Source organism: Liolophura sinensis, chromosome 6 (genome assembly GCF_032854445.1).
Source record: "Liolophura sinensis isolate JHLJ2023 chromosome 6, CUHK_Ljap_v2, whole genome shotgun sequence".
In the NCBI taxonomy this organism is placed as follows: domain Eukaryota; kingdom Metazoa; phylum Mollusca; class Polyplacophora; order Chitonida; family Chitonidae; genus Liolophura; species Liolophura sinensis.
This window is the reverse complement of record NC_088300.1, coordinates 61,586,429-61,613,356: the sequence shown is the minus strand read 5'-3', so window position 1 is coordinate 61,613,356 and position 26,928 is coordinate 61,586,429. Positions and strand designations below refer to the sequence as shown.

General features: G+C 40.4%; 1 protein-coding gene across 1 annotated transcript in view; it reads left to right on the top strand.

The window, feature by feature from the left end:
* The window catches only part of LOC135468498 (gamma-aminobutyric acid type B receptor subunit 2-like), an 82,929-nt gene that overhangs the window by 4,469 nt on the left and 51,532 nt on the right, over positions 1 to 26,928 (top strand). The window contains exon 2 of the mRNA XM_064746778.1: positions 13,982 to 14,628. Within this exon, the coding sequence (XP_064602848.1) occupies positions 14,563 to 14,628 (66 nt within the window). The 5' untranslated portion in view covers positions 13,982 to 14,562. The remainder of the gene's footprint in view (positions 1 to 13,981; positions 14,629 to 26,928) is intronic.

Sequence of the window (26,928 nt, the reverse complement as noted above, 5' to 3'; positions counted from 1 at the left end):
TTATTATGGTGGAAGGATACAGAGACGGGGGGGGGGGGGAGAGACCCAAAACCATGCACAAGTCGCTGGCGGACTTTCCTAGGTGCGGCCGGACAGGAAGCCAGCAAGTAGACTGGACTTGAACTCAGAGCGACCGCAGTGGCGAGAAGCTCCCGCATGGGTCATTGCGCCGCGCTGGCACGCTAACACCCAGGTCACGGTGGCCCCCTATTGTAATATAGACTCAGTAATAGACCTAATTAAGTGTGTGTGCGTGTTTCTGTATGTGTGTGTTGGGGGTGGGGGTGTAGCAATTGGATTTTTTATGCCCAGGCGTTTATATGGATTGTATGCCCATAGCATGCTTCCTTCCACAATTCCTTTTAAATTTATTGCACAGGTATATTGGATTGTTTTCTATATATCTACAGGCGAAACGTGTTCTTTGTCGTTGGTCAGTGGTGTGCAGAGATAAGATAAAGGACATCCTTTCTCAGATTTGATTGATGGAGGTTTTATCATGGATTGCATGAAATAGAGAATAGAGACATTTTTTGAAATACATTTCCCTAATTAAAATTGTACGTATAGGGACACTGCTGCTGAAAGACGTTTGTTTGCTCAATGGGGAAATGAAAATTTGACAGAGAAGGGTATTATATTCAATCTGGTTTAGGTACGGGCCACACGGCAAGGCTGTGAAATAAAGGCTGGCACTTGATCATAAGTTTTATTTCGTAATGGTCTGCTTTACGAATGGAATTTTCTTTGCAGTTGATCGAGGAAGCAATTTTTGCGCGAACCTATAAATGCTAGACCTATGCTTCCATTTTTTAGGGAATTAAGTGGCGACTTGATTACTTTCTAGAGGAGAAACTCGCCCCACGATCATACTGCAATCGTTTCTGCCAGGTCATTCTCTTGTTCTTTTTCCATTTATTCTAACTGCCGTCATGTTATTGCGTATGGCGTAAAAATTGATTAAATAAAAACAAATCTAGCTCAAACCATCAGCAGAATTGAGCGTAGGTGAGAACCATTGTGTCCTTTTGAACGATTGCAATAAAATGCTTTGATTCGATTGGTCCTTTACATTGGGCCTGGATATACTGGAGGCTGGGAATTAGAGCTGGAAGTCTGTATTTAAACTTTTGCCTTAAATTTTGACCATTACTTTCAGACGTTATTAGTGTGAAGTCAACCATCATTCAGGAGAAGACTTGCGTGTAAGATTTTACACACTTTCTTATACATACCATTTTGAACATCGTTTATTGCTGCAAATAACCGGCTATATAAGTGGGTCGTCCTGCCCGTCTGCCTGTCCAGCTGCCTGTCTACCTGTCTTCCTGTCGGCGTGTTCCTCCAATTGCCTCTGTCGGTCTGTCTGTCCGTCTGCCTGTCTACCTGTCTTCCTGTCTGCGTGTCCCTCTGCCTGCCTGTCCGTTCATCTGTTCGTCTGCATATCTGTCGGTCACTCGGTAGGTCGGTCACCCTACCATTGAGCTCCTATACTTCAACAAAAACATTCACTTAACGAGGGACCTGGGTGCAAGACGACACGAACTCCAATACGAGCGATGTCGCATACATTTACACTTGTTAACGAAGTTGACGAATGGTATGGGCTGCATGTACTTACAAGTTTCGACTTTATACATGTTTTTTCCTAACATGTTTCAGGCATATCATACCACAGTTTTAACCTTGTTTTATTGCAAAACATGCATCAAATGTCACGGCTATTGCAAAAAGGTTCTTTGTGTACTTCATGTGGGCGTTCATCAAAATGAAACCAGTGTGGCTTTTTAACCTGTATTTGGGTATGTAACGTTAAATCAGTTATATCATGAATAAAGTTGAGCTGTTTAGGTTATTCCAACAAATGCCTGATGTGTATGATATTCTCTGTTGCTACATTATAAACGATACATTCTTATTTTTTTGGTAAATAAAGTTTTCAAACAGTTAAAAGTTTGGGAATTGCTGCAGTAAATATCTGCCATAAATAGTCAAACCACAAAGAATAGCTTGGAACTGTTTGCATTAACGTATGTTTTTTTAATGTCTATCCGAAAAGAAATTTCCCTGTATTTATTTTGCCGTCCGCTCTTATAGTCCTCAAAGGAGTTGCATTGGTGAATCCATTATTGTATTGATAATGATTTCTCTTTGAAAACATATTAACTATTATAACAGGCTCTTCAGAGTGGTCCCTTTCGCAATTAATGTAGTGCTCTGCACGATATGATGTTAGGCGTAGAGAGAGTTTTATATGCCGATGTGGATCGATGTGTGTTGTGAACACGGTCCATTCTGTGACTCGACTAAGCCATCTTTGTGCTCAGTCAGTGTCCGGAAAACGACGGGCGAAGGTTTTTGGGTTTGGCTGTATGCGGCGCTATTCAGTACTCAGAGTGAGAAATCCAAAGGTATCACAACTTATACACGACAATTTAAAGTCAACCGAAAGTATCTCCGGTTACAGCTGTTTTAGGCGGATAATTGGCCGTAAGCGTTGACTTTGATGATCAAAGCTTCCAGTACGGTGGGAGGGGGGATAATCGTTAATAACCGAATGGATTGAAACTGTATCTCTCTGCAATGTTTGGCTTTTGGGCGGAGTTGAATGCTCTCCTATAGTCAGTTGAAAACTATATGACAGTAAACGGTCTCTGCAATGCGAGCTGTTTGACGGACTCATTACATTCCTGTGCCTGTAGGAGAGGGTTGTTCTCTTCCATGCAAAGTGCTTTCTCGTTCATTTGAGCTGGAACTTGGCCAAAGCCCGTTGTGCAAAACGAGCTACTTGATCCGGCCTCTAGAATGTCGACCGCAGACGGTTTTGTCTTCACCATTCTTTGCTTCAAATTGTAGAGCTGTACATCCAGAAACACTATACGGACACAACTATGCCTGTCCTCCCACGGCTACGTGTCACTCTTCGTCACAAACAAAAGGTAATGTTACCTGTATTCGTACAGATCATAGATACTGTATTTAGTAATGCGATGTTGCAATTAGATTTTGTGCAGAAGCTATGCAGACTAATCATAGCTTTCTGTGATGTAAGGACGGATAATGCGCAATATGCTGTTACATGCCTGTTATTTTTGTGGACAACCGATCAGGGCTATTATGTTTCAGCCTCCTAAAGCAAAAAGCAACGTCCGTCATTTTCCGTCAGAAACATTTGACGTATCAGGCAACAGACTCCCATTAGCTGCGTTCCAATCTTTCAAACTCAACTTTTTGGTATTTTTTGAACATATTAAGGAGGAGGGAAAAAGACGAAGTCCCAGAAGCAAATAGGTATTTGTCAAACCCGAAAGTTGAGACATTTGAACGGTGAATATTGACATTAAACAAGGAAAGATGTGTTCTGGACTAAGAATAAAGAACCCTCTATTCTGCCAATGCCATCGAAAAAAAATAAAGAATAATTTTTCTTTCTTTGATCGTTTTTGTGTTCTTTCATTTTTCTTTCTTGGAAGCCATTTGAAGCAGAGGAAATTGGATGTTAACCTGTATGTTGTTTTTCTTGAAGAAGCTATTTCTTCCAATTTACCCTGAAATCTATCTCCAATTTGCCTGAAGAATATTTCGACTCTGTTACGTTCTAATTTCCCTCCGTTGCACATTCGTATTAAAACACAGTGTAGGAAGAGAACATGGCCTCCTACACACCTAGGGTAAGAATTTGATAACATTGTATCCAAGTGTATAACAAGCGGATGGAATAGGAACCGGAATCGAAAGTATATAAACAGGAATGATGCTTTGTTCTCATCTGAATGTAACCTCACCTGGAAATTACAATTGTTCAACTAAAAGCAGATCTTACCTCCGGTTCAAGCAGATAATAATCATATGTCATGTGGTGTGGTAAATATTGTACCGAGAAAATGATAAATCTGTGCTGCCTCTTTATGTAATTCACATGAGTGTATTTCGCTAAATGTTACCCATGAGAAAACTTTTTTTAGTTTGTATTCACTGACAGCTAGCACTCGGCATCAGTGAGCACTTTCAACAGTCATGTTTAATGCTACCTAATCGAAACATAACATAATGTAACAGGCATTTCATCGTTCATCCCACACATGCAGTAGATATATATTCCCATACATATATGGACGGACCAAGTGGCCAATTTCGAAAAACGTTTTTGTTTTTTGTTTTTTGTTTTTGTTTTTTAAGCCTTTGACTCCATTTTTTCTGCCTTTCCCGCTAAGCTTCAACAGTTTTGTTTGAATCCATTCTCAGAATTTGCTTTATATCTAAGGTAAATCTCACCGTTTTATGACACCTGGTACTGTTTTTTCATAACTAAGTCATGAAGCTGAATTTATTGTACTGTTTTTATCGTAGTCCTTACAAAGTACCTTATCATGTCGTGAGAGAGAAAAAAGGTGCAAAAAACTACAACCCTTGGCTAATAAACAGAATCCTTAATAGATCAGACCGTGACCAACGTATGCCTTTAACCAAGGGTATAGTATTACCGATTTATGACTTAATATCCCAGCATTTACCATGCGGTTTATTGATCAGTATATCTGTTCACGTCATCAAAAGCTGTTATACGTTTGTCATGACTCTGCCTGTGATTCACTGAAGACTATAAACAGTGCTTGTTTGCGATAGAATTACTGCGGGCTGAGGAATTAGCTTGTGTGCTGGCAGTAAATGTAAAAAAAAAACAGGACGCCACCGAGTTAACACTGTGTTTCGCCATAACGGGTTCTTCGCAAACAACCGTAATATCGTCAGATAGGTCAATAAATACTCTAATAATGCTAATGCACTTTGTATCTATCACTGTGCACAATATACTCAAAACCATTATCTACAAATTTTTTGAAGATGGACTAGGGTGATCATGTTTCTTTGTATATAACCTCACCTGATTATTTTATTGAACGTATAATTCTGACAGTGTTCGTTTTAACATGTCTTTATAGTAGATAATACTTAACAAATATCATTTTAGATGGAGCAGTATACTACCTAACTGACGATAGTGAGATTTATTTACCGTGATCATGCGCAGAATCAGGGAATTTGTAATACATATGTTACGCCCCTTTCACTTAGCACATTTTACTAACCATTCTCTTGTGAACTGCGGATGATGAGATGTGAAAAATTTACCAACCCCTTTGTATGAGGTCCTGACGATAACAAAATAAGCGCAATAACTGGGCGACGGGACTATACGCTGGACAATGTGTAATGAAGGCATGGAATCTATATCCGTTTCTTCTCGTGTGTGCTTGTCTTAGCGTTCACTAGAATCTGCACTCGTACATACACTTGTACTTATACAGGGTACATACAACAGGACGCAAAACAAACGGACAGGAAGAACCTGACACGAACAATACAGACCTAAGTGTTACGTACATTGATTCGGCTGACAGGGCTGTGTTTATCAATCGTGATGTGATATATTGCGGTGAAGTACAGTCAGATAAGCATGAGAGTGGCAAGGCATATAGACGATACACGTCCCATAGGCCCTTACAATGCAATAAGCAGAGTGCAGTGAGACGGAGCTAGTGTAAATTCTTAGCCCAGATACAGCTATCATTAAACGTCTACGAAAATAATCCCCTAGACATCCATCGTCAGGTAGAAATTCATGTATCTCTCACTTTTGAGACTTTTGTTTTAGAATTACTTTCTGTGGTGTGTGCATTATCCGTGGAAAAAATATTTAAAATATGAGTCTGTCGATATTTGGTCCCTCGATGATCTTCACACAGCCTATTTGTTGACAACGGGGAGTGCTAGTCTCGTCACACGCCACCCTGGGGGTCTGTGTTTAATGGAAAAAGCCTGCGGCAGAACGATGTATTTTTTGGCGTGCATCTGTCAACTGATCGGAGACATTCCCTTCAAAACACTTAATTATTTATAGAGAATGATATCATTTGAAACACCGTTACATTAATACGAAGGTCATCCAAGTACGGTATCTTTTACACACGGCACTACTTCAAGTAAAGTACAAAACTATTTGGCGTTTGTCGGCTGTAATTCGGCATAGACCTTCAGGCCGCAGGCCTTCAAATTTCAGTTGAGTAGCTATAGACGCGTTATGGCCGCTTTTGTTAGTGCTAATTAGCCGTGAATAACTGGCCTCATGACCTCGAAGCTCTCAGATAGATTTAAACGCAAAGAAAACACAAAAATAAAGTATTTATCACATTAAACACTGTCAAGGAAACAGTTTCAACATTTTTTTTTAGAATTTTTCTAACCGTCTAAAATACATTTAAAACAAAAAAATGATTCTGTGGTGGCCTTTTGGGACCCAGAGGGTTTCAGTGAAGTTACAGTAATATTTTTGGCCTGAAATAGTACGTTTCAAGGTCCACTTGTTAAATGCATTCATAGCTTTAAATGAAGATGCATTCCGAATGATGAAACATAGCAATTTATGTGTGACAACTGGCAAAAAGCTGAAGTGACATCACTGGTCCCAATATGGTCAGAAGAAGGCCACAGTGGAATCGTTGGTATTTAGTTCTTTATTTGATTGGTGTTTTACGCCGTACTCAAGAATATTTCACAATCACGACGGTGGCCAGCATAATGGTGTGAGGCATCTGGCTGCAACCCGGGGCAAACCCACGACCGTTTGTACGACAAACCCAAAAGCGTTTGTCGCATGGTGACCTATAGTAGTTATGATGTTTCAATCTCTAGAACATACGAGTTGCTGGTTTGACCAGGGATTCCTGAGCGTTCACATTTCTCACCTTAGCTATAGGTCGATAGCGCTCAAAAGGCCGCTCAAGTTGTCTTACATAAAGTTTGATTATCACGTGCCTTTCACCAATATCAATACGCCTGACCTCCTTCTACAGGTGACAGTATGTGTTTTAGGTGTCGAAACAGGCATTCCTTTACCAGCTAACCAACTACAATAGAAGTTCCAGGTCAATAATCGCCCGACCAATTTTCAAAACAACGTTCAACACAAACCCCATATGAATAAGAAGTAAGAAATTAGGAAGGATTCACCCAAAGAGAAGCAGTCGAAATGTTTCAGTGACGAAGAAAAGATATTCTAGGTGAATGTATTGTATCGTATCAAATTCGTGTACAATGCTCGTTTATTAGTTTCCGTACTCGGATAGCATATGTCAGAGGTAAACCTAAAACTGACCGCCATAAGAGAGAATATCCTGATTACCGCGTTAAAAGCCAATCAAAATAAATAAATAAGGAAATAGATAAATAAATTAATGAAAAGCGCTGCAAAGGTAATTTTTCACAATATGGTCACTGTGCGCATGGTCATTATGTTGAATTGTAGGCTAGGTAATTCGAACTTTAATTGGTATTCTTGGTGAGTCTCCTTATGCGCAACCCAGATACTTGTTTAAGGATATGGTTTTTTGATTTACATGTATGCGTGCTGATGCAGTTGCTAGAATTGCAATAAGATGTCACGGAATGTCTAAAATTTTTCAGTTAACAAAGTTATTTATTCGTCATATAAATTCTCATGATTTTCGTCGTTGATCTTCGGCGCCTAGTAGAAAAATTAGCGTTAATACGCTGGTGGTGGTAGCTCTAGAATAATGAAAGTTAATATTTGTTTTGCGAGAGATATACACAATTTATCAAAACAGGCCAAGTAACTTCGCCAGCGCGGACGGCGCAAGAGTATTTTTGCACTTCAAAGCCTTGATACAGGCTCATATTTCTCTCTTGCCGAAGTAAAAGTGAAGTTAATTCAGTCATTTTCTCAGTAGAATTTACCTCTCGATTTCCTAAAATACACAAAAAAGATATTCTGCCAGCGGGGCAGTTCATATTGACGAAGCTGTTGTATCTAGATAATTAACGTGGCCGAAGATTAGAGTGGCTTCTTTCAGCGAGGGCCGAAATTGCAATACAAGCCAATGCATTGAAGACTTGATCAGATTGGTAATTCTTTTATAGAGAGGAATTCTTCAACGGAAGTCGAAAAACAAGAGAGAATTCTGACAAAGAAATCCTGAGTATCCTTGGGCTTTGTCGAACGCACTCTGATTAGCCCGCTGATTTCGAGGATAATACGCTTTCCTATTGAAATGACGAATGGTGATAAAAGATATTGGAAAAGACCAACCGTTACCTTGATGTCTTTAGAATAATAATTTGTGATCATTTACTTTCTTTTTGCAAGATGTCATGTTCTGCACCACGCCCGATGGCTCAGTTGGCAGAACGTCCGCTTCACACCTTCGGGTCTTAAAAGAGACAGTTGTAACTTCCTCTTGGCGTTCAGCATTAAGGGGATAGTGCAGAGGCTGGTTGGCCCGTATCAGTATAATGGCTCGAGCGAGTCGGCTTACTTACCTTCGGTAAGTCGTCTCGGTGAAGCAGCACTAGATCAAAGTACTGCTTTGTGCGTAAAGTGTTTAAGTACGACGTTAAAGCCCAAGCACCCACTCACTCACTCATGTTCTGCAAAATCAATCAGCCAAATGTTTTAAAAAGATAGTGTATTAATGAGCGCAAGAAAGTTCTAAAATTGTACGGACTTTTTCCAAAACTGAATTTCTGTCTTTTTAATTCCAAAGTCTCGTTGAAGACTATATAAAAATATTGAAAGCTGTCTGTCGACGTTACCGTGTCATTAACATTATATCTCATTATTACTCACGTTAAAAGTAGTACCTCTGAAGATCTGCCAGCAACGTGTAGATGGTCGTGGGTTTTCCCCGGGTTCTGTCCCGTTTCCTCCCACCGTAATGCTGGACGCCGTCGTATGAGTTAAATGTTCTTGAGTATGGCGTAGAACACCAATCAAATGAAGAAGATAAACAAATAAATAAAAAGAATACCAAAATGCAGTGAAGGATTTCAGTGAGTCCTGTGTTACAATCGTGTTGAAGACAGAGAGTGTACTACTATACGATGTCGCTGGATTAAAAAGATTACCATTATTATGTTTGGAGAAGTCCTTTGCAACTAATCTAGGAAAAGAAAAAGGCATACATGTGCTTAACAAAACACTTCCATGATTTTTACTATCTGAATGCTCGCTTTAACAATGTAGTTCAGATCAGACGTCCCCTTGAGAAGTTGGTTGAAATATACGTTGCACGTAGAGGTAGTCGCAAGATCTGTTCATCACTGATTACTGCACTGACCAGGAAGCAAAACAGCCTATATCCATAAAACATCATATGCTATACTAAGTATCTAATGAGTGGCTCGGAGCATCAAAGTTAATATAACATAAATGAAGCAATCAATAAATCGATAAACATATGCATTAAATCTGTGAATCATATGATTTTAATATAGAGCTATCAATACATTCGTAACTTGATCATGTGTAATCGTTAATCGGCAATCAATACACCAATAGATCGATACTGATGGCCGGACATAGACGGTTACCGCTAATCCAAATACTTGGAGTAACAGCACGGCGTTAGACTGTCTATAGGAGCTCAAAAGCGAGGCCTTTCCTTAGCGTCGTAACACGGCGCCAGGCGATCAATACTTATTTTGTGATGGTAAATGTAAGATGAATCCAATATGAAATTATTGACACAGCTCGAGGAGCAGAAAACACAAATGCTCCGCCAGGCAGGACAAAGGATGGACCAACAGGCCAAGGGCTTAGAATCCGGTATATGTGCCGCACTCTGTTAGTGTAGGGACCTGTGCTATGTACTTGCATTGATTTCCTATTTGATCAAACGGAAATGATGTTTGCCAACGTGTCTGCGCATGTATAGATCGACTGCAAGCTCCACCCTTCCTCATTTCCGGTTTAGACCGGAAATGGCTGTTATATACGTTTTCGGCGCAAATTATCAACGCTTTTTACTTGTTACCGGTGAAATGTGTACGTCAGCTTTGCGTACTTTTCAGCGAGGAGGCCCTCTATTAAGGTGAACCGGAGAATGTATGGCTTTCTTGTGTGAGTCAATCTTCAACGCCCCGGTATGGAAGCGTCTGTTGACACTGCCGCATGTCATTTCACGGGTTTCTCACTCCGTTATGTTGTTTGCCGATTGTGACTTGTATGGCTGAATTGTATGAGGAATGTATGGAAGGTCTTAAGGACCAACGTTCAAACAACATTGGCAGTGGAAACTAGGGCATCAAGCGATTCTTTAAAAGGTTTCGTCCATCACGAAGGCATGCCTATTGTCAGCTCGTATTTTGATCGACACATTTTGATATATTCCGATAATTTCAAACTACAAATATAAAAACATTGCTCTGCGGATTACCAAAGCTTTAATATTTATTGATTGATGGATGGAAATGTGACAATGTGAAAGCTGGAATAAACAGCAGCGCGTGTAAATGGTGGTGGAAAGTATGCGCCCAAACCAGCGCTTAGCGAAGAATGTGATATTGCTATACCAATAACTCAGAAACCTCTGGCTTGTTCACCCGGTTTCAAATATAAATGTTGATATGCTGGTAACACAAGTTTAAATTTGTTTATTTATTTGTCTTTCGTGTGTGCAGTGGACTGTAAGAGTATTAAACATATCCGATCGGCTCTGTGGATGCAGGAAACCGGGACAAATAACCACATCTTACCATATGCAAAGCTGCATCCGAGCCAAAAAGAACTGTATTCGAACTCACAACCTCTACTACTGTCCAAGGGATAGTGGTATTGACAGAACAGTTTGAACTCTTAAGCCAGGCAGTACCAGTGAGAACAAAGACGACGGTCCTTCACTTCAGCCGACCCGTTCTTGGTACTTGGCCGTTTCAGCTGAGGCTTTACGTCAGGAGGTGTGTTTGGAGCCTGATGAAGTGCGGTCGTATTATTCTGGAGAAGTGCAGATTAAATAAAATAAGTGGATGATTTTCAAGAGATTAAAACAATGTGTTTGAAACATTTTACTGGTTAAAAATGCGTTGTAGTAATCCACATCAGTTTGTCAGATATTTTTTTTTTTTTTTATTTTTTTATTTCAAGAATATTTCACTTATCGCGACGGCGGTCAGCATTATGGTGGGTGGAAACCGGGCACCAGCTAGGGGAAAACCGACGACCATCCGCAGGTTGCTGACAGACATTCCCACGTACGGTTGGAGAGGAAGCCAGCATGAGCTGGACTTGAACTCACAGCGACCGCATTGGTGAGCGACTCCTGGGTCATTACGCTGCGCAAGCGCGCTAACCAACTGAGCTCAGATATTTGGTAAGCTGATTTGAACCATGTCTTTAGTCATGTGATGTGCTTTCTCTTAAGCCATGTTGTCATTAAGTTTGGCGGAAACTACAACACACTCGAAAAGTAAATAATTAGAAATCAGCGTCGTAGAACGTTACAGTATTGAACACAAAATGGCTCCAGCATGTAAAAGTCGATTGTTCTACGTGTATTTAGTTGTTACTTTGTGAGTGGAAGCGTGAACTGAGGCTTACCCGAGGTTTACCCGTTCACACCAACAGCTAGTTACGTGAGCGATTGGTCGAGTTCAAGCGAAGGGTTACATAATATTACATAATATTAGAATAATAATATTGTAAATGGATTGCGCGGCCTGTGTGATGTTATAAATTCGTTTTACTGCATGAGAGAGCCTCTGGGGACCCACCTTAAAACCAGTCGGTCCACAACCGATCAGGTCTACTCTGTTAGCGAAACGAAAACTCTTCAGGTGTGTTTCGCCTTTCCAACTTTCGCATGCATTGATTCCAGTCGCATCGGGGTGAATTAATATCGGAAATTGCTCTTAAATGGACTTTAAAGGGGTGGTCTAGTTGCCGCCGAGTGCCCATCGGGTTTTTGTTTCAGTGGTATAACGTGCCCCGTGCGACAAGCTTCATCGCACCCAAGAGTAATTAAATAATGCATTTTCCCCATTATAATGGAAATGGTTTTGCTTGGCATTATTGCAAATACTCATCTTCCAATATGATAACCGGGCGCACCGAGCATCAGTGTGATTATCCGGTAGAATATACTAATGGGGTTGAGTGGCGAGAGAAAATCGCATAACGGTCCATGTAATTGATTATTGAAGAGAAACCATAGACATGCCACACAGAGGAAACTATTTGAATTTTAATGTGAATACAAGCTTTTATAGTTGTGTAAATAACTGGATGTTCCCGGGTAATGAAAAGGATTTATTACATTCATGAACTAAACATGGACTTTGAGAGAAATCTGTTTTTTCAATAATTCGCCCCAATGTTTTTGGGCCCACATGAAAGACAAACTTTGTACATGAAGCGAAAACACACCGCATAGTTTTCGTGCCCAACTCCAGGAAACCCGATAAACAACATGGTGATTCCAAAATCATTTTAATTTAGAATGGATTTAGAAATTTGAATTTCTGGACAAGATCTGTTAACCTTTGATTTAAGTAATTCCTGTCCATAAATGAGTTTTAAACACATACTGCTGCAGACCTTCATTACGACATCCCGTTAATGCCAGAGCATGCTATTGATGAGAACTAGCCTAAAATCCAGATATGGCTGAGATATTGCAGATGTGTCGTTAAGCCATAATCATTCATTCGTTCCAAAATTCGGCACAGTGCAAGCTTTCAACCGGTTACACTTGCTTCAAAGCAATTTCATGCATGTGCTGTGCATATATGTAAGACAACAGAGATTTTCAGTTTTGGTCAAATTTTCTTACTGGCAATTAAATCTTGTTGTGAATGCAGAGTATTTGAAACACTGCTATGTAGATGAATAGTGTCTTATCAAACGTATACGAGCGGGACATACGTTGATAGCACTTCGTAACATCCCCTCGTTTGATGTAATGGTGATGAATAATCTTTGCAGAGACTACCAACATATCACCACTAGCTGTCATAGTCATAGTCATTCGATGACAAAGACGATATGTCCTTAAAACCTGTCAATGGTGTCTTTTTGAATGATTAAAACTTCAAGTTCGGCATTCCTTTAACTTTAACATACGGTTATTACAACATATACATACAGCAAATACCAATAAAATATCCGAAACCAAATTTATTTATTATTTGAGTTGACTGAGAGAGTGACTGACTGATTGTTTGGCTGTTCAGAACAATAATGACCTCACTGACTGATTGCAAGACCAACTGACTGAACGACTAGCTGATTTCCAGTGGCCAACTGCACTGGCCCCAGTTATACACCTCACACAAACACCAAATTGGGCCAAACCTTTTTATACTCAAACTACTGCGTAAAAGGAATGAGTCTTAACAAGTTCCTTACAAGATTTCAGCACGGACAAGTAGCTACACGGGCTCATTTGGAAAGCAACGAAATTCCAACCCAACATTTGGCTTTTAGGAAAACCGTTATATTGGTAGGAAAATTTCTGGTCTGGGCACCTGAACTATCCCATTATCGGGAAGTAGGTCGTTGGGAGACCTCGATAGATTGATCGTCAGTCAATAAAAGTGGGGCCGTCAAGAACTTCACCAGTGGAAATGAAACTGCCTCCAGCCACAGGCGGAAAATCGTTAGTGAAATATTTTGCCGACGTATTTAGTTGTAACCGGTTGAGTTAAAAGTAACTTTTTTCCCCTCGCGTTTCTTTACGTTTGGTAGTTAACACAGGCTCTGGTGAATCCAGCGGGGAGATGATGTGTAATTGTAGCGGTCATGTTGTGAAAATCAAGCCTAGCTGTAACCAGCAGAAGTGATCCCTGGGGAGAGGCTTACCCATCAAACCTAGACTGGCGAAGCCACCGTCTATAACATACCGACCCTATCCGCAGAAACCAATAGAGGCAAGAAAACGTTCTGACGACAGCGCGGTTTATTTTCCTTCGTTTCTCAGCGCAAATGGTGCGTAGGCTATTAAGAGTTCAAAATCAACAAGTTTGTGTTTTATCCTGGTGCTCATGGTTAAATTACCAGCGGTGAAAGTCTGGATTATTACTTCCCTCTCCTTCCGGCTGTTTTCCATCACAGCTGTGCTGTAGTCCTACCTCATCAATAGTCTACCAATAATTGTATACTATTGTATCTCCCTTTTTTTTTCCACTGCAGGTTTCCAGCTACAAGGAGCAGCGCGTGGGTGAGCGTGGAAGACCCGGATAAATGTTATCACTTGTATCACCATAGCATCGTTGGTTGCTCTGGTATTAGCGGGGCTCCAAGAATGCGCCAAAAGTCTTCGTGCTTTACAGCCTGGATGACATGTCCTAAATGATTCTCTACGAGAAAAAAATATGGAGGATCAACCAGGAATTTTGTGTGCTGTCCAGGAAAGGGAATAAATTGTTCAGGGATGACTTAGGTACAGTCAGACGACAGCATTAGCTACTAAGTCTTGGAATGCTTTTCGGATTTCCCCGGTGTTGGAGCGGATATATCTGAGTCTAAGAAATTCTTCTTCGTTCATTAGACATAAAGGAATACAGATCTGTTTTTCACTTGCTTAGAATGGGAAACGGAACGTCTAGGTAAGATGGAAATAGTCCAGCAGCTTATTCGACTGGTTATTCTATTCAATTGTGGAGTGCGTCTTGTGACACCGAAACGGGAAATAAACATTATAGGGTTTTTTTCCTACCAGTGAAGGCAATGTTGGCCTGGGTGTGATTCCGGCCGTGGATTTGGCCTTAGGAATGGTCAACGATAATAGCACCTTGTTGAAGGATTACGAGCTTAAGATGTACTTCAACGACAGTAAGGTATGTGTCCTTTTATGTCCTCCTTCTAAGTATATCTGTATGTTTAACTGTTACAATAGTAACTGTCACAGCGTGTGCAGAGAGTAAAGCTTGCGTTAGCACAGTTTTACAATGAGAAGGTTAACATTGACAATCTCAGTAATAAAACTACTTATTTCCCAGGGTAGGTGTCCAACAAGCTCGAAAAGTCGTCTTTTGGGGGGGGGGGGGGGGTTGTTTTTACTCACGAGATTACCAAACAACGGTATCCTTTGTATAGTAATCACCCAAAACTGTGATACTTCCCTATACGTTTTCTAAGTAATGTTATACATTTGGTATTTGGCTTTCCTATCTTTTCTGATGCACACAGCCGTACCGTTTTTCTTGGAACCTTTGCTATATTGCCATCATCAAATACGGCTTCCTTACATCGCGGTTACCATAAGATGTTTGCTGAAGCCATATATTCCTTCTCATCGATTATAATAATGCTTAGCCCAACTGCCTCGCTCTTTGTCACTTTTTCCAGGTATACCACCATAGCATAAGGATCTTAAGAGTATTCAGTTTTTATAGGTCGATGATGAGTCGGTAATATGATCTCACATTTAACCAATTTGGCTTGTCGTCATCTAATCATCAGTGTAAGTAGACCCATATGATGATAGTGGTAGTCTTGTGGGTCTTTTACACTATACAGGCCTTCATACATCATTAATACAGCACATCAGAATCCGACCATCGGGTCTGACATCTGATACCGCTGTTCACATGAATGTCTGAAGTCTTTGTGTATGAGAGTACTTAACCTACCCATTATCACCTGATAGGCGTACATCCAATACCGTTGTTTTTGTGTATTCCTTGCTGATAATTTTTAACATTTTATAGCTCGCTTTTATAGCTCCCTTTTATAGTACTATCATAGATACCAGGGAACTTTGCACATTGACATTAATCAACGGCCTTAACCACTTGTTACGGAACACACGGTGGATATAATTCAGGGGTCACTTTCCGAAAGCTTCGGAAATCATATTTTCCCTAACTGTTTCGTTAAAGGAAAACAAAGAGTAAAAATTTTCATCTTTGAGACATATTTTATGTTTCTTTAATAACCCTCTATTTTATGCATAATTTTCGTCAATGGTCGGAAATATTCGGAAATGACGTCATCGATGAACATACTGGGAAAGCGGGGCCAGTTTAGCGACCCCACTTCGGGCTCTCCCCCAACAAAGTTGCTTTGGCAGCTCTCACCAAAGCAGGCTTCTTAATGCCCGGAATGACCGTGGGTGCCTTCGAAAAACTGTAGTTGAAAGCTGTTTTTACGCCCCTAGAAGACAGCGGAGTAGTTTTATTATACGATGTTAGGCCACATCATATACTCCACACTAAGATGTTAAAACCAAGTGTCCTTTAATATATCCTTTAATTACATCACCTAAATTCTATAGCGCCATAAGGCCAGGTGATTTACAGGAAAAACTGATTTACTAACTTTTGAGATAAAGGGTCTAAGGTCGGAAATGGTTTGTTCAATTGTTTGGTGAAATTGTCTATTTAAATATTAAGTACTAATGTGTTCCAGGTTTACATTGTTAATGAGTCCCACGTAACCTGTTTAACTTACATTGCTGACTATAGAATTGGGAAAAAATCAAATACATTGCAAAACGTGAACATTGTAGGTCACTGTACATAGCCGTTTCTCTGAGCATGGCTGAGTCTCAGTGGCTCCACTTGTGCAAACATAAGGTTGTGAAAAGCTTGTTGACATGTTGATTTTATATTACTTTAATTGTTCGTCGCCGTTGTTCAGCGTTGAACATTGCAGAATCATTTTGGATCTGAAGGGTAGATTTTAGGTTGTGTATATCAAGTGCAGTGAGTGCATGAGTAGGCTAATAGCATAATAGCATTATTAACCTTTTGGTTGTGAAAAAAACACGTATTTACGGGTCCATAATTATACAAGCCAATTTCTGTGTAGGACTACATGACAAATTTTCTGATAGCGGCATCTCTCACATGTCAGAGAGTTGCTCTACTTTCCTTACGAATTATTACTCTCCAAAACCTGAAAGTTACATATCACATATTACAACGTTATATGTTATGGTCAAAGCTTTGTTCAGAGTCTTTAGAAAATTAAACATTTCTAGACCAAGTTGCTCTGCATGGTTATCTTTGACTGAATTGAGCACTGTGTCACAGGCTTCGTCACCTTATTCTCACAAGACCTAGACGCCTAGTACCAGTTAGTAGTAACTCTGTCCTCTGATTTCCAGATCTTCTTAGCCATCATTTCATTTGGCAACAAGACCTCATACGAATGAATTTCTTTTCATTTTTCAGAGTATAAAGTCTGTAGAGTGTAGCTAAGTATGTCTGACGAAACCTCGGTTCGTGTGGGTATACATCTGATGTTATCGACAAGCTGGTACAGCCATTCTCAGACATATTCGTGTGAACTGTCTTGCAAACATATGCATTTGTTTTGTTTTTTTTAAAGAAAAAATGCTCTTTTCAAGATTTATTGCGTGCAATTTTTCAGTGTCATGGGAAATATAATGTTCACATTTTGCAATTTATTTGATTTTATTTTAGTCCTAAAGTTAAACAGGTCACGTGGGACACATTACCGTGTAATTCTGGAACGCATTGGGACTTCATATTTAAATAGAAAATTTCACTAAAACAATTACACACTCCTTTTTCTACCTTAGGCCCTCTATTCCAAAACTTCGTAAATCATATTTTCGTAACTTTCCTCGTAAATCAGGTCGCCTAATGAGGTACGACATAGTCATTTACGAAAAAAGGAAGAAAAATCAGGCTCAGGCAGTTGTGTCAAAGTGACCCCTACTCAATCTGCATTTGATCAATCATTCAAAAATTTCACAGTTGTCAACATTTGCCAATTATTATGAACGGGAGAATGATGTACCGTCTAATATTGCTTGCTACAAGCTAAGTAAAATAGCTGTCTTTAGTAAAACTTCTGTATGCTGTCCCAGTGTTCTCCTGGAAGAACCAAAGAGGAAATTTTTAAGACGTAATTATATTTTCTAGAGAAAAGTCATATAACATATCTGTATCATTTTATGTATGTTTCATGATTATCTCATTGCCCCATTTATCAGCCCATTTTTTTCATCTGTAAAAGAAATCACCTGCATCCCTACAAACTGTGACCTCATGACGCCCTCGGTTTCCATTACCTGATTACGTATACACTTAGTACTCCAGATTGTTGCTTGAAATTGGGATACCCCGATTTATCATCTTGTTTAGATTCCATTTTGTGTCAGTAAATGTAAATTTTGCAATTTACAGAAAGTACTACAAGCAACCCTAAACCTGTGGGGGTTTACGGCTGGTAGACAAGTGGACCTATGTAGCTGTCTGTAGCTCTTCTTAGGAATCTGTGAGCAAGTTTTAATTCAGATCAGAACGAAATGTACTCGTGTCAGCAATTGCGGATTCGTACTTAGTAACACAAACATTTCTTTGCATTAGTCAATCGACACAATCCCTCGGTGTATTTCATTAAACCTTTTATAGGATTCGTGCACTGCGTAACAAATGGCAGTCACATTTTCAGTCAGGAAAGACTGGTTCTGTGAATAATTGAATAACAGTTTGTCACGGACGGAGATACTAAGTGTTGGGTTATATAACGTTGTGGAATGCCAGATCGTGTGACACTGGGACCATTTGTCATTGTCTGCTCTAGGTTAGCCTCAGGCGCTTACCAATCCCAGATTAGTTAGGTATTCTTATTGTGAAATTACCAGATCGATCTCTCTGGGAAGGAGAGTGTTCGGTGCTTTAGCCCCAGTGGGTTCTGGTCTGCGACACATGTGTGCTCGACGTGCCACGGTCGGGGCAGTGGGTACGGATAACAGGGCTATAGAGCTGAGGCTCTGCTCTCACTGACTGTCTGGAGAAGATCGAGCTATCGGACTCTGTCAGTTGTTAATCGAGTACTGATTGATAGCAGTTTGGTCTGACACTAGCAGTGTGTTTCCATCCACGCCGTGTTCAAACTGAAATGTTCCCCTCACTTAATAGGCATTGATTGGAGCACCCCGGAGCACAGCAGGGAGCTCTTGAACAATGCCAGAGTCAAAAATAACGTTTGCCACTGACCGTACCAGACGCACCATTTGTAACACGGAGGTAGCTCTTTAATCAGATTAAACGGGTTTGTACCATTCCGCGTTCTACGTGTTTTAGAGCCACTTAATGTTCTTATCACACATTGACAAAATCAATGTTTTCCTTTTCGCCTATTTCTGGTGCACATTGAGAGCCTTGTATAGGAAACACGAGGATTTACAGCGCTCTTGGGAGTAAGTTAAGGCCGCCGGGCCTAATTTGATGATGTTCCTGGGTCTCGCTAATTTGATTGGTTGATTGAAGGAGTTTACGAGAGGGCAATGAATAAAATCTAAGGAAATCTCCAAACGTACAGAGTATGAGGTTTGTGTTGTGATGTATCCTGCTGTTCAATGGTACATTTCAAATTCATCGTCTCGAGCAGGGAAACTTTCCGATTGTTCCACTTCCATATTGTTCTGGGGGCTTTCGTGACAAAAAGCGGTCGACAATGCTATGTTGTGTTACACAAAGTTCAGAGACCTCTTGCCTTCCAACAGTACGTAACACACTCTTGACCACAGCGTTGTGCAACAATATAACAGGACAAATTAAGCAAATTCTACGTCGTTGGCAGATCGTTGGGTGTTCGATGTAGTTAATAAATGAAATATGGACATATGGTGTGTGACTATTCAACTATTCCCCTCGTCGTTCTATGAACATAAGATGTCGACAACTGTTTCTAATACCTTTCAAGACGATTGATCTTCTTTGGTAAATAACAAAAGCTTATATAATGGAAGTTATTGGTACGAATGCACACAATACAAAGCATAGTCCTATGATTACCTGTCCGCCTTTTCCACTTTCCGGTTTATTCCTCGACATGAATACACAGAATAATACAAATTCGTGGTTGGATAGCACCTTTTCAACTTCATATTTGATTGAGGCCAGAAATGGCCGAGTATCTGAGGCCGGTGACATTTGGTCACCTAGAGTTTGGCCCTTTTTATCAGTACGAATACCTTCAGTATTAGAGGACAGGCCAAATCCTGGTCGAGCCAGAGTCAACATCTTGTGAATGATGAGGTTTATTACCTAGTGTCATCGACATAGCAATGCAGAATTATCAATATCGGCTTGCCGATTCAGGCGACATTGGATGCAGTGTTAAACCTCAAGCAAAAATGTGGTACCATTCTACTGGCTGTTCCAATAACGTACAGTCAAAAATATAGAATTGGAATTTGCTGAAAGCGTTTGTTAATCATTTTGAGATATTTACAGGCATGGGAAGCAAACTAACAACGCAATGAAAATTTCATTTAATCACTTTTTATGATTTTGTGTTAGTAGCTCTTGCAAATTTACATTTTACACGTACTGTGGAAATAGAGGGAAAGTTGTCAGTCTTAAGCTGTATTATACCTTTGACACTGTCTTATGGTTTAAATTTCTTGTCGCCACCATATGGCTGCAATACTGCCAATGTTTCGTTAAGCCACAGTTATTTTATTCATTCATTCCTGAGTGATATCTTCATTCGCTCAAACCGTGACATTTACATTGTTTATTTTAAATCTTGTGCTTGGTATGAATCTTAGATCGTTGGATTATCGTAAAACTTAAAAGGGATTTTATTGTCGGTTGTATTGATTCATCGATCAGTAAACCTGGCCTCCAAGGTGTCACGTGAAAACAAACTGTGGCCGAAACGTCTGATTAAACCTTAAGGGTGGTAGTTAGGAGCTGGCGGTCGGCTTGAGGGATTTATAATGGCTTATGTCCACTCGCTTCTCGCGTCTGTCAATAGACAACGCTAATGACAGTAGTAGGTATTCCGCACCCATTCATCACACCTGGCTAATTTTAAGGTTAATCCCGCTGTGGCTTCTCGCCAGGGCCCGTCTCTGCGCCGGAACACGGGGTGAAGGAGCGACTATGCTGGAGGTAATTCCTGCCACGATCAAGGGGTATCGCCATAATTATGGACAGCCAGCCATGGTGGGTTGCCTCTGCTGTCCATGATATGTGGAATTCTCAAGGGTCATGCACTAGATATAGGAGACCGATTTCAGCCATGATGATGAGTTTCATAACAGGTTTAACTCAAAGTCACTTGCAAAATGTGAAACAATCTTACACGACGGTTGAATTCGTGGTTGGGGGCTAGAGTTGCGTCAGAATTCCATCTTTGATCGAATCGATCGTGAGTCACGCAGTGTCCAGGAAACGAAGGCTCGCGAATCACTGTGGCAATGTATGGGGGTGAACGTGCCACTCGTCTTAAGTGACCTGCTTCCTGAGAGGTCCTCGCAATAGGTATCTGGAGAGCCATCCTTCAAAATCAATTGAGTTTGATACATATTAAGTGAATGGCGCACTTATGCTGCCATCAGCAAGCTGGAGCTGATTATGATTTATTGGCGCTGTCGAACGGTCGCTCGATAATTATGGACGGTAATTGGGTGTAGCGAGCTGTCATTTAACTGTAGGTGCACAAATACCACATCTTTGTAGAAAGTTCTATAAGACAGGTCGAGGTGTTTGAGTGGAGTTTGTTTGTAAAATGGCACATAATTGTGAAGTTCGACGCGAAAACGAGAAGCGAAAGAAGAGAAAACTTCCGACGAAGTTTTGTGATGTCTAGGCAATTGACATGACCTGTGATTTCCAGGATAGTAATGAAAGAATTTGATTGATTTGATGGTTGTTTGACATCGCACTGAAGAATTTGTAACTTTTACGTGACTAATTATTGTACTACGCGATTCAACCCAAGGACATTAGGTAAAGTACTGACTAACTTCACGACGTGTGACATACATATTTGCACACCATGCACACCAGGCTCTGTGAATAATGACAGCGAAGGAGTCTACAAGTTAACTGCTCAAACCGAATATAGAGTGATACATAGCAATTAAATTACCTGCACTGTTTTAACGCCTTATGCTACAGATTAATTGGAGTGAGCGAGTGAGTGAGTGAGTGCTTAGGGTTTAACATCGTACTTAACAAATTTTCAGTACGAAGGAATCGCCAGAGTGCATGTAATGTGCCTCCTTGTTACAGGACGGATTTCCACCGCTTTTTGTCTAGCGCTGATCCTCTGAGACGACTTACCGAAGGCAAGTTAGCCGCCCCGCTCGAGCCATTATACTGATAATACTGATAATGGCTCTACAACCAGTTGTAGCACTATCCCCTTCATACTGAACGCCAAGGGAGGAACTGCCTTGCTTGGCGTTCAGCATGAAGGGGATAGTGCAACTGCCTCTTTCAAAGTCTTAGGTGTCACTCTACCGCTCCCGAAGCGGACTCTCTGCTATCGGGGCCGATAGATTAATTGGAACCTTTACAGCTGTATGTTTACCTTGGCGTAGTTGTGGGAAAAGGTTCTTTTATATACGATTACGGGATTACGAGAACCAAATCAGACAAGACTTTTATACACAGAAAACCCTTTAATTATTTATTTAAACCATCTCTTTGCCTGCCTTCCCGGCAAACATTCCCTCGCACAGACTGTAGTAAAAGTAGTCTGAAACTCTCTCATGTATACGTACAATTTCTACAAGCCTTAAAAAGTATGTACGTATAAAGTAAGCGGTGTAGACACTTACAAGTAGGGGCTAGAGCTCACGTGTTCGTGCTGTGTATGTTGGACACCACCCGAATAGAAAGCTTATGTTGCTCATACCTAACGTGCCTCTACATCGCGGTGAAGATATGTGTCAGGACAATTCAGACAGCCACTAGTTAAGGCTTGTCAAAACATCTATTACAGTTTTCTGCTTCGTTGGTTGGTAACAGCTGTTAAAGCGCACTTTGCATGGAAAACTGCCGAAAGCTAGAAACCATATTTTTCCCAGAATTCGCACCACCTATTTACTTATGACAGCTATTTTACAGTTCAGTTGTCTCTAAGAGGAGTGTATGTCGTATCCATTTTAAGTTTCTTGAATTTTCCTCACGGTACACCTTTTCTTGGGAGAAACTAAATACGAGTACATCGGGATACCTGCGTGACCTGCGTGATAATTACCTTCAATTATGTTTCAAACTGTGCAGCAGGAGTAAGCGGAGCATAACTGCTATCACGAAGACTTGCTAGTAAAACGCCTGTATAATACATTTCTTTTTAAATAACTTGCCTACCTTTTCGATCTTCAGTGTAAACCGACGGACAAAATTACAATTCAGACTGTCCAGCAAAAGTAAAAAAAAAATCAGTGCACAGAGTTAAATTCCGGTTTACGGCAGGAGGTTAAACAATAATTTAAACATAGTCAGAAATTACTGCACACACGTCATCTAGAAAATCATGGCTCTGTGGCCTAATTACAATTCAGGCCTTATATCGTTGCCATCGTGCCTCTTGAGTTATAAACCGTCCACCTCCCACTCTTAACCGCCAGTGCTAAACTTGGTTTGTCATTATATTCAATATCACGCCGCGGTTGTTAAACGAAAATCAATAAGGTCCTGTTTTTTTTAATAATATGTGATGAAACTCCTGTGACCAGAGCGATACGCAGATTGATACTTTCTTAATGTGGATTATTTTTCGACCATATATTTGGCTAGTTATCTTTTATTTATATAATTCCATCACTTCAGCGATCCGATTTCTGACAGTTTTACCCATAAGATCAACCTAGATTATTCTTTTATCCGTGTTTCGAAATCATTAGAAAGAAAGTCAAAATTCAAAGTTCGGCTGATCTGTCTTCGGGAATTGTCAGTGTCCATGTTTTTGGAAGGGAATTTTTTCAGCAAAATCTGTGAGCCTTTTCATTATCGGTTTTGCCAGCTCCGAGTAGCTATAATCTATTCACCACTAAATTGGATTACCCCAATACAACAAGCCACTGGTTCTGGGTAGCAGAAATCCAATTTACCACTTTTTTTTAAACCGATGATGGATGATGGATTGAAATTCCTAGACGAGCGAAATTTTGCTTCGTGCTCTGCTGTCTTTTGGAGCATTCTGTTTTCTCTAGAATTTGCTCTTAATCAAAACTGTGTAGCCGGAAGGCGTGATATCCGATAAGCATCATGTGTAACAAGAAGAAAATAAACGATGGAAACTGTCTTTCCACAGTTGGTCGTGAAGTTCCGGTACTTTTTGACCTCGTCTCGCCTGTAACAACAAAATCCACAGTAGCTGTTTCTTCGTCTCCGACTCTGGGTAAATTGTCACTTCATCGGGCTTGGGGGTGGGAACAATGACAAATTCATGGTTTTATCACTACAAAGTAATGTGAACAGCTTTGAAAAAAAATTACATAATGTTTAACTGAATGATTGGCGTTTAGCGCCGTACTCCCGTAGTATTTCATTTATATGACCTATTTTTCTTGGTGATATCCAACGAATTTCATATAACCCCACGAACGTTGTAGACTGTTAACTGCCTCTCAGTTCACCTAAAACTAGTTGTAGCTCCGAACAGGAAATGTCGAAAATTTCCTGTTCGGAGGTACAAATGAACCAACACACCATGTTCAATTGTGTTATCTTCACCCCTCATACCAACATCCCGCTCCATCTTGATTTGGACCACTGCTCCGAACCGTACACGTTACGCTCGGCATATATAGCTGCATGCATTACAATTTACTGCATGCGTTCCAATTTTGTGTTTCACCGTAAAAGAGTGCTTATTACCATTCATTTGATTCAACGCATTTTATGGTGTTTGTTAATGCGTGCAGAGCCGGATGTCCTTAAGAGATGGAGTAATACAACGAACTCAGGCAAGCATTGACAAGTGGCTGTTATTACACGTCGTAGGACTTTTGTGATTAGATACAAGTTTTCAAACCGCCTTTGTTGGTTTGTCAAAACTCGATTTCCGAGATACATTTATCTCTACAAATAAATTTTTGATTCATTAACCATTGACACAACACCAGTCATACAACTGTCGCGTTTGAATTGTTACCCTCCTTCACCATCGGGAAACACACACAGTGGCAATTTTCCCGCCTACAGATTAGGGTCTTTATTCCAGCGTGATTTCAGTCTTTTTAACCAGATGTTGTTGTTCCACATATCATATGCAAAATTGGTTACATTCTTTTTCTAAATATAAACTTTTTGCCGTGTACCGGTAGAGTTCGCTTCCGGAAACAACGGTGAGTGTTGCATCATGCCGACATGAAGTACAATAATTACTTTGTTATTGTGTTTTCGCCCCGTCTCACGGAAACGCCGTCGGTTGTGTTTCTTCTTTGGCGAAAGTTTTCCTCGATACACTTGAGGAGTAATTCACGTCTAGTTTGCAAATCGTGACGAATGGTTTTAGGCTGTTGACAGTTGTTAAATACCAGAAGTCCCGCAGTCCCTCCGAAAAGCTTCTTGCACGCCCGAGGTTCTTTTGAGCCCCATTTGCAAAGTTAAATAGTCGGTGTGTAGTAAAGAAGCCCTGATCTTCGCAAGTCATATTTTGTCCAACGCTACGCCATGATATTCAGTTACGGAAAACTGACTAACGGGCCGAGCTGAACTTAGCCTATCCCTTCATGTCGACCACCAGCGACCCACGTCCCCACGTACCAAGACTGCCAATTGCAATGTCTTATGTAGGCCTTCGTAGACTAGTAGCTGGGTTGCTAGTTGCAAAATGACCAAGGAACCTCTCACCATTGCGATCGCTGAGAGTTCAGCTCATGCTAGATTCCTCACAGGTCGCATGCACCTGTGAAGGTCTGTCAGTGATCTGTGAAAAGCCATAGGTTACGCCGAGCTTTGAACTGTTTCCTCCCACAATAATGCTGGCCACCGTTGTATATGTTAAATAGTCTTGAGTACGGAGTGAAACCCCAAAAGAATAAAAAAATAAATAATGTTTTATGTCACCTAACTGGGGACTGAACCTGAACGCTAAAACCTCACTGTGGAAGTCTGCTTGGTATGGTTTATATTGTCAACACTCTGACGGAACAGAATCCGTTAACATTGAGTGTCATCGAGCAGTGAACCATCCCCACCTAAATCAGTTTTGAAGCCTTACAGCTTTCTAGTCTATAATTTGTGGAATGACTACGATAGTTGATTGTACATATTGTTTGTGGATTGCAAGAGAACAGTAGTCTGTTCAGCATGGACCCGAATCCCTATTGCGCGGCAAAATGATACCACATTAAAAACAGTTTAAGAGTTGATTTTTGTGTTCTGGCAACATCTTCAAAATGACCCTATACAAAGTATTTAATATCCAATATCCATTCCTGGATTTTATATTTGATCCCTATGATGATAAGCGTCTAAAGGGAATATGAAATCAAGACACTTGCCTTAAGACGTTCCTGAATTTAAAACATTTATACAAGGCAGTTTATACTCATCCCAATTATAATAATGCTTAGCGTTAAAAATTTAATGTGGTCTCTCGATGTAATCCTATCGGCCCATTGCCGACATATTTGAATCCAACTCTTGGGTTGGACAGTAATTTTTCATGCAATTTTATGCTTTTAAGCAAGCCGTGGCTGAGTGGTACATATAACCAGTTATCTTCCCTTTTCGAACTTAGCAGCCAAATATAAAGCAGTCAACGATTTTAACTTTCCATCACCATCCATTTCCTCGCCCTCACTGCTTGTGGGGCTTTGGTGCCATTCAGCGGTCGGCCACACTCCTATGACCTTATGCAAGATCTAACGTTCGTTGAAGATTATTTGTCTTCTACCAGTATGGCCAGTGTGCATATCTGTAAGCCACATGCCAACCCATAAAACTGACCGGCATCGAATAAGTGAAAAAAGTATTAATAACTATTGCTTGAAGCAACAATCAAGTAAATAAATCACAATGATGTGCGGTTTTCTCTGTGTAGTCATTGATACTTTTCACATCTGTCATTTACAGTTTCCATTATATATCTCCCAACTGCAAAAATAACAATTCAGTTTTCTAAACCTAATGTGTGTATGTGCGCACCTCTTGAGTATGTAATGTGTACCTCGGAGCGTTATTATCAATTATATCGTATGTCATCTACATTATGACTGTTTTATGTTTCGCTCTGCGAAGCGGCATATGTATGTCATATCTGTGCACCTTGAAGGCATGTCGTTTCCCACAGAGAAAGCCATGTTGCAGCAACAGAACGCTGATTTGTGCATGTTCCAAGTCATGCTCCACGGAACACCATGATATATCAGATCATACCACAGCCATGTATCCCATGAGTGTTGT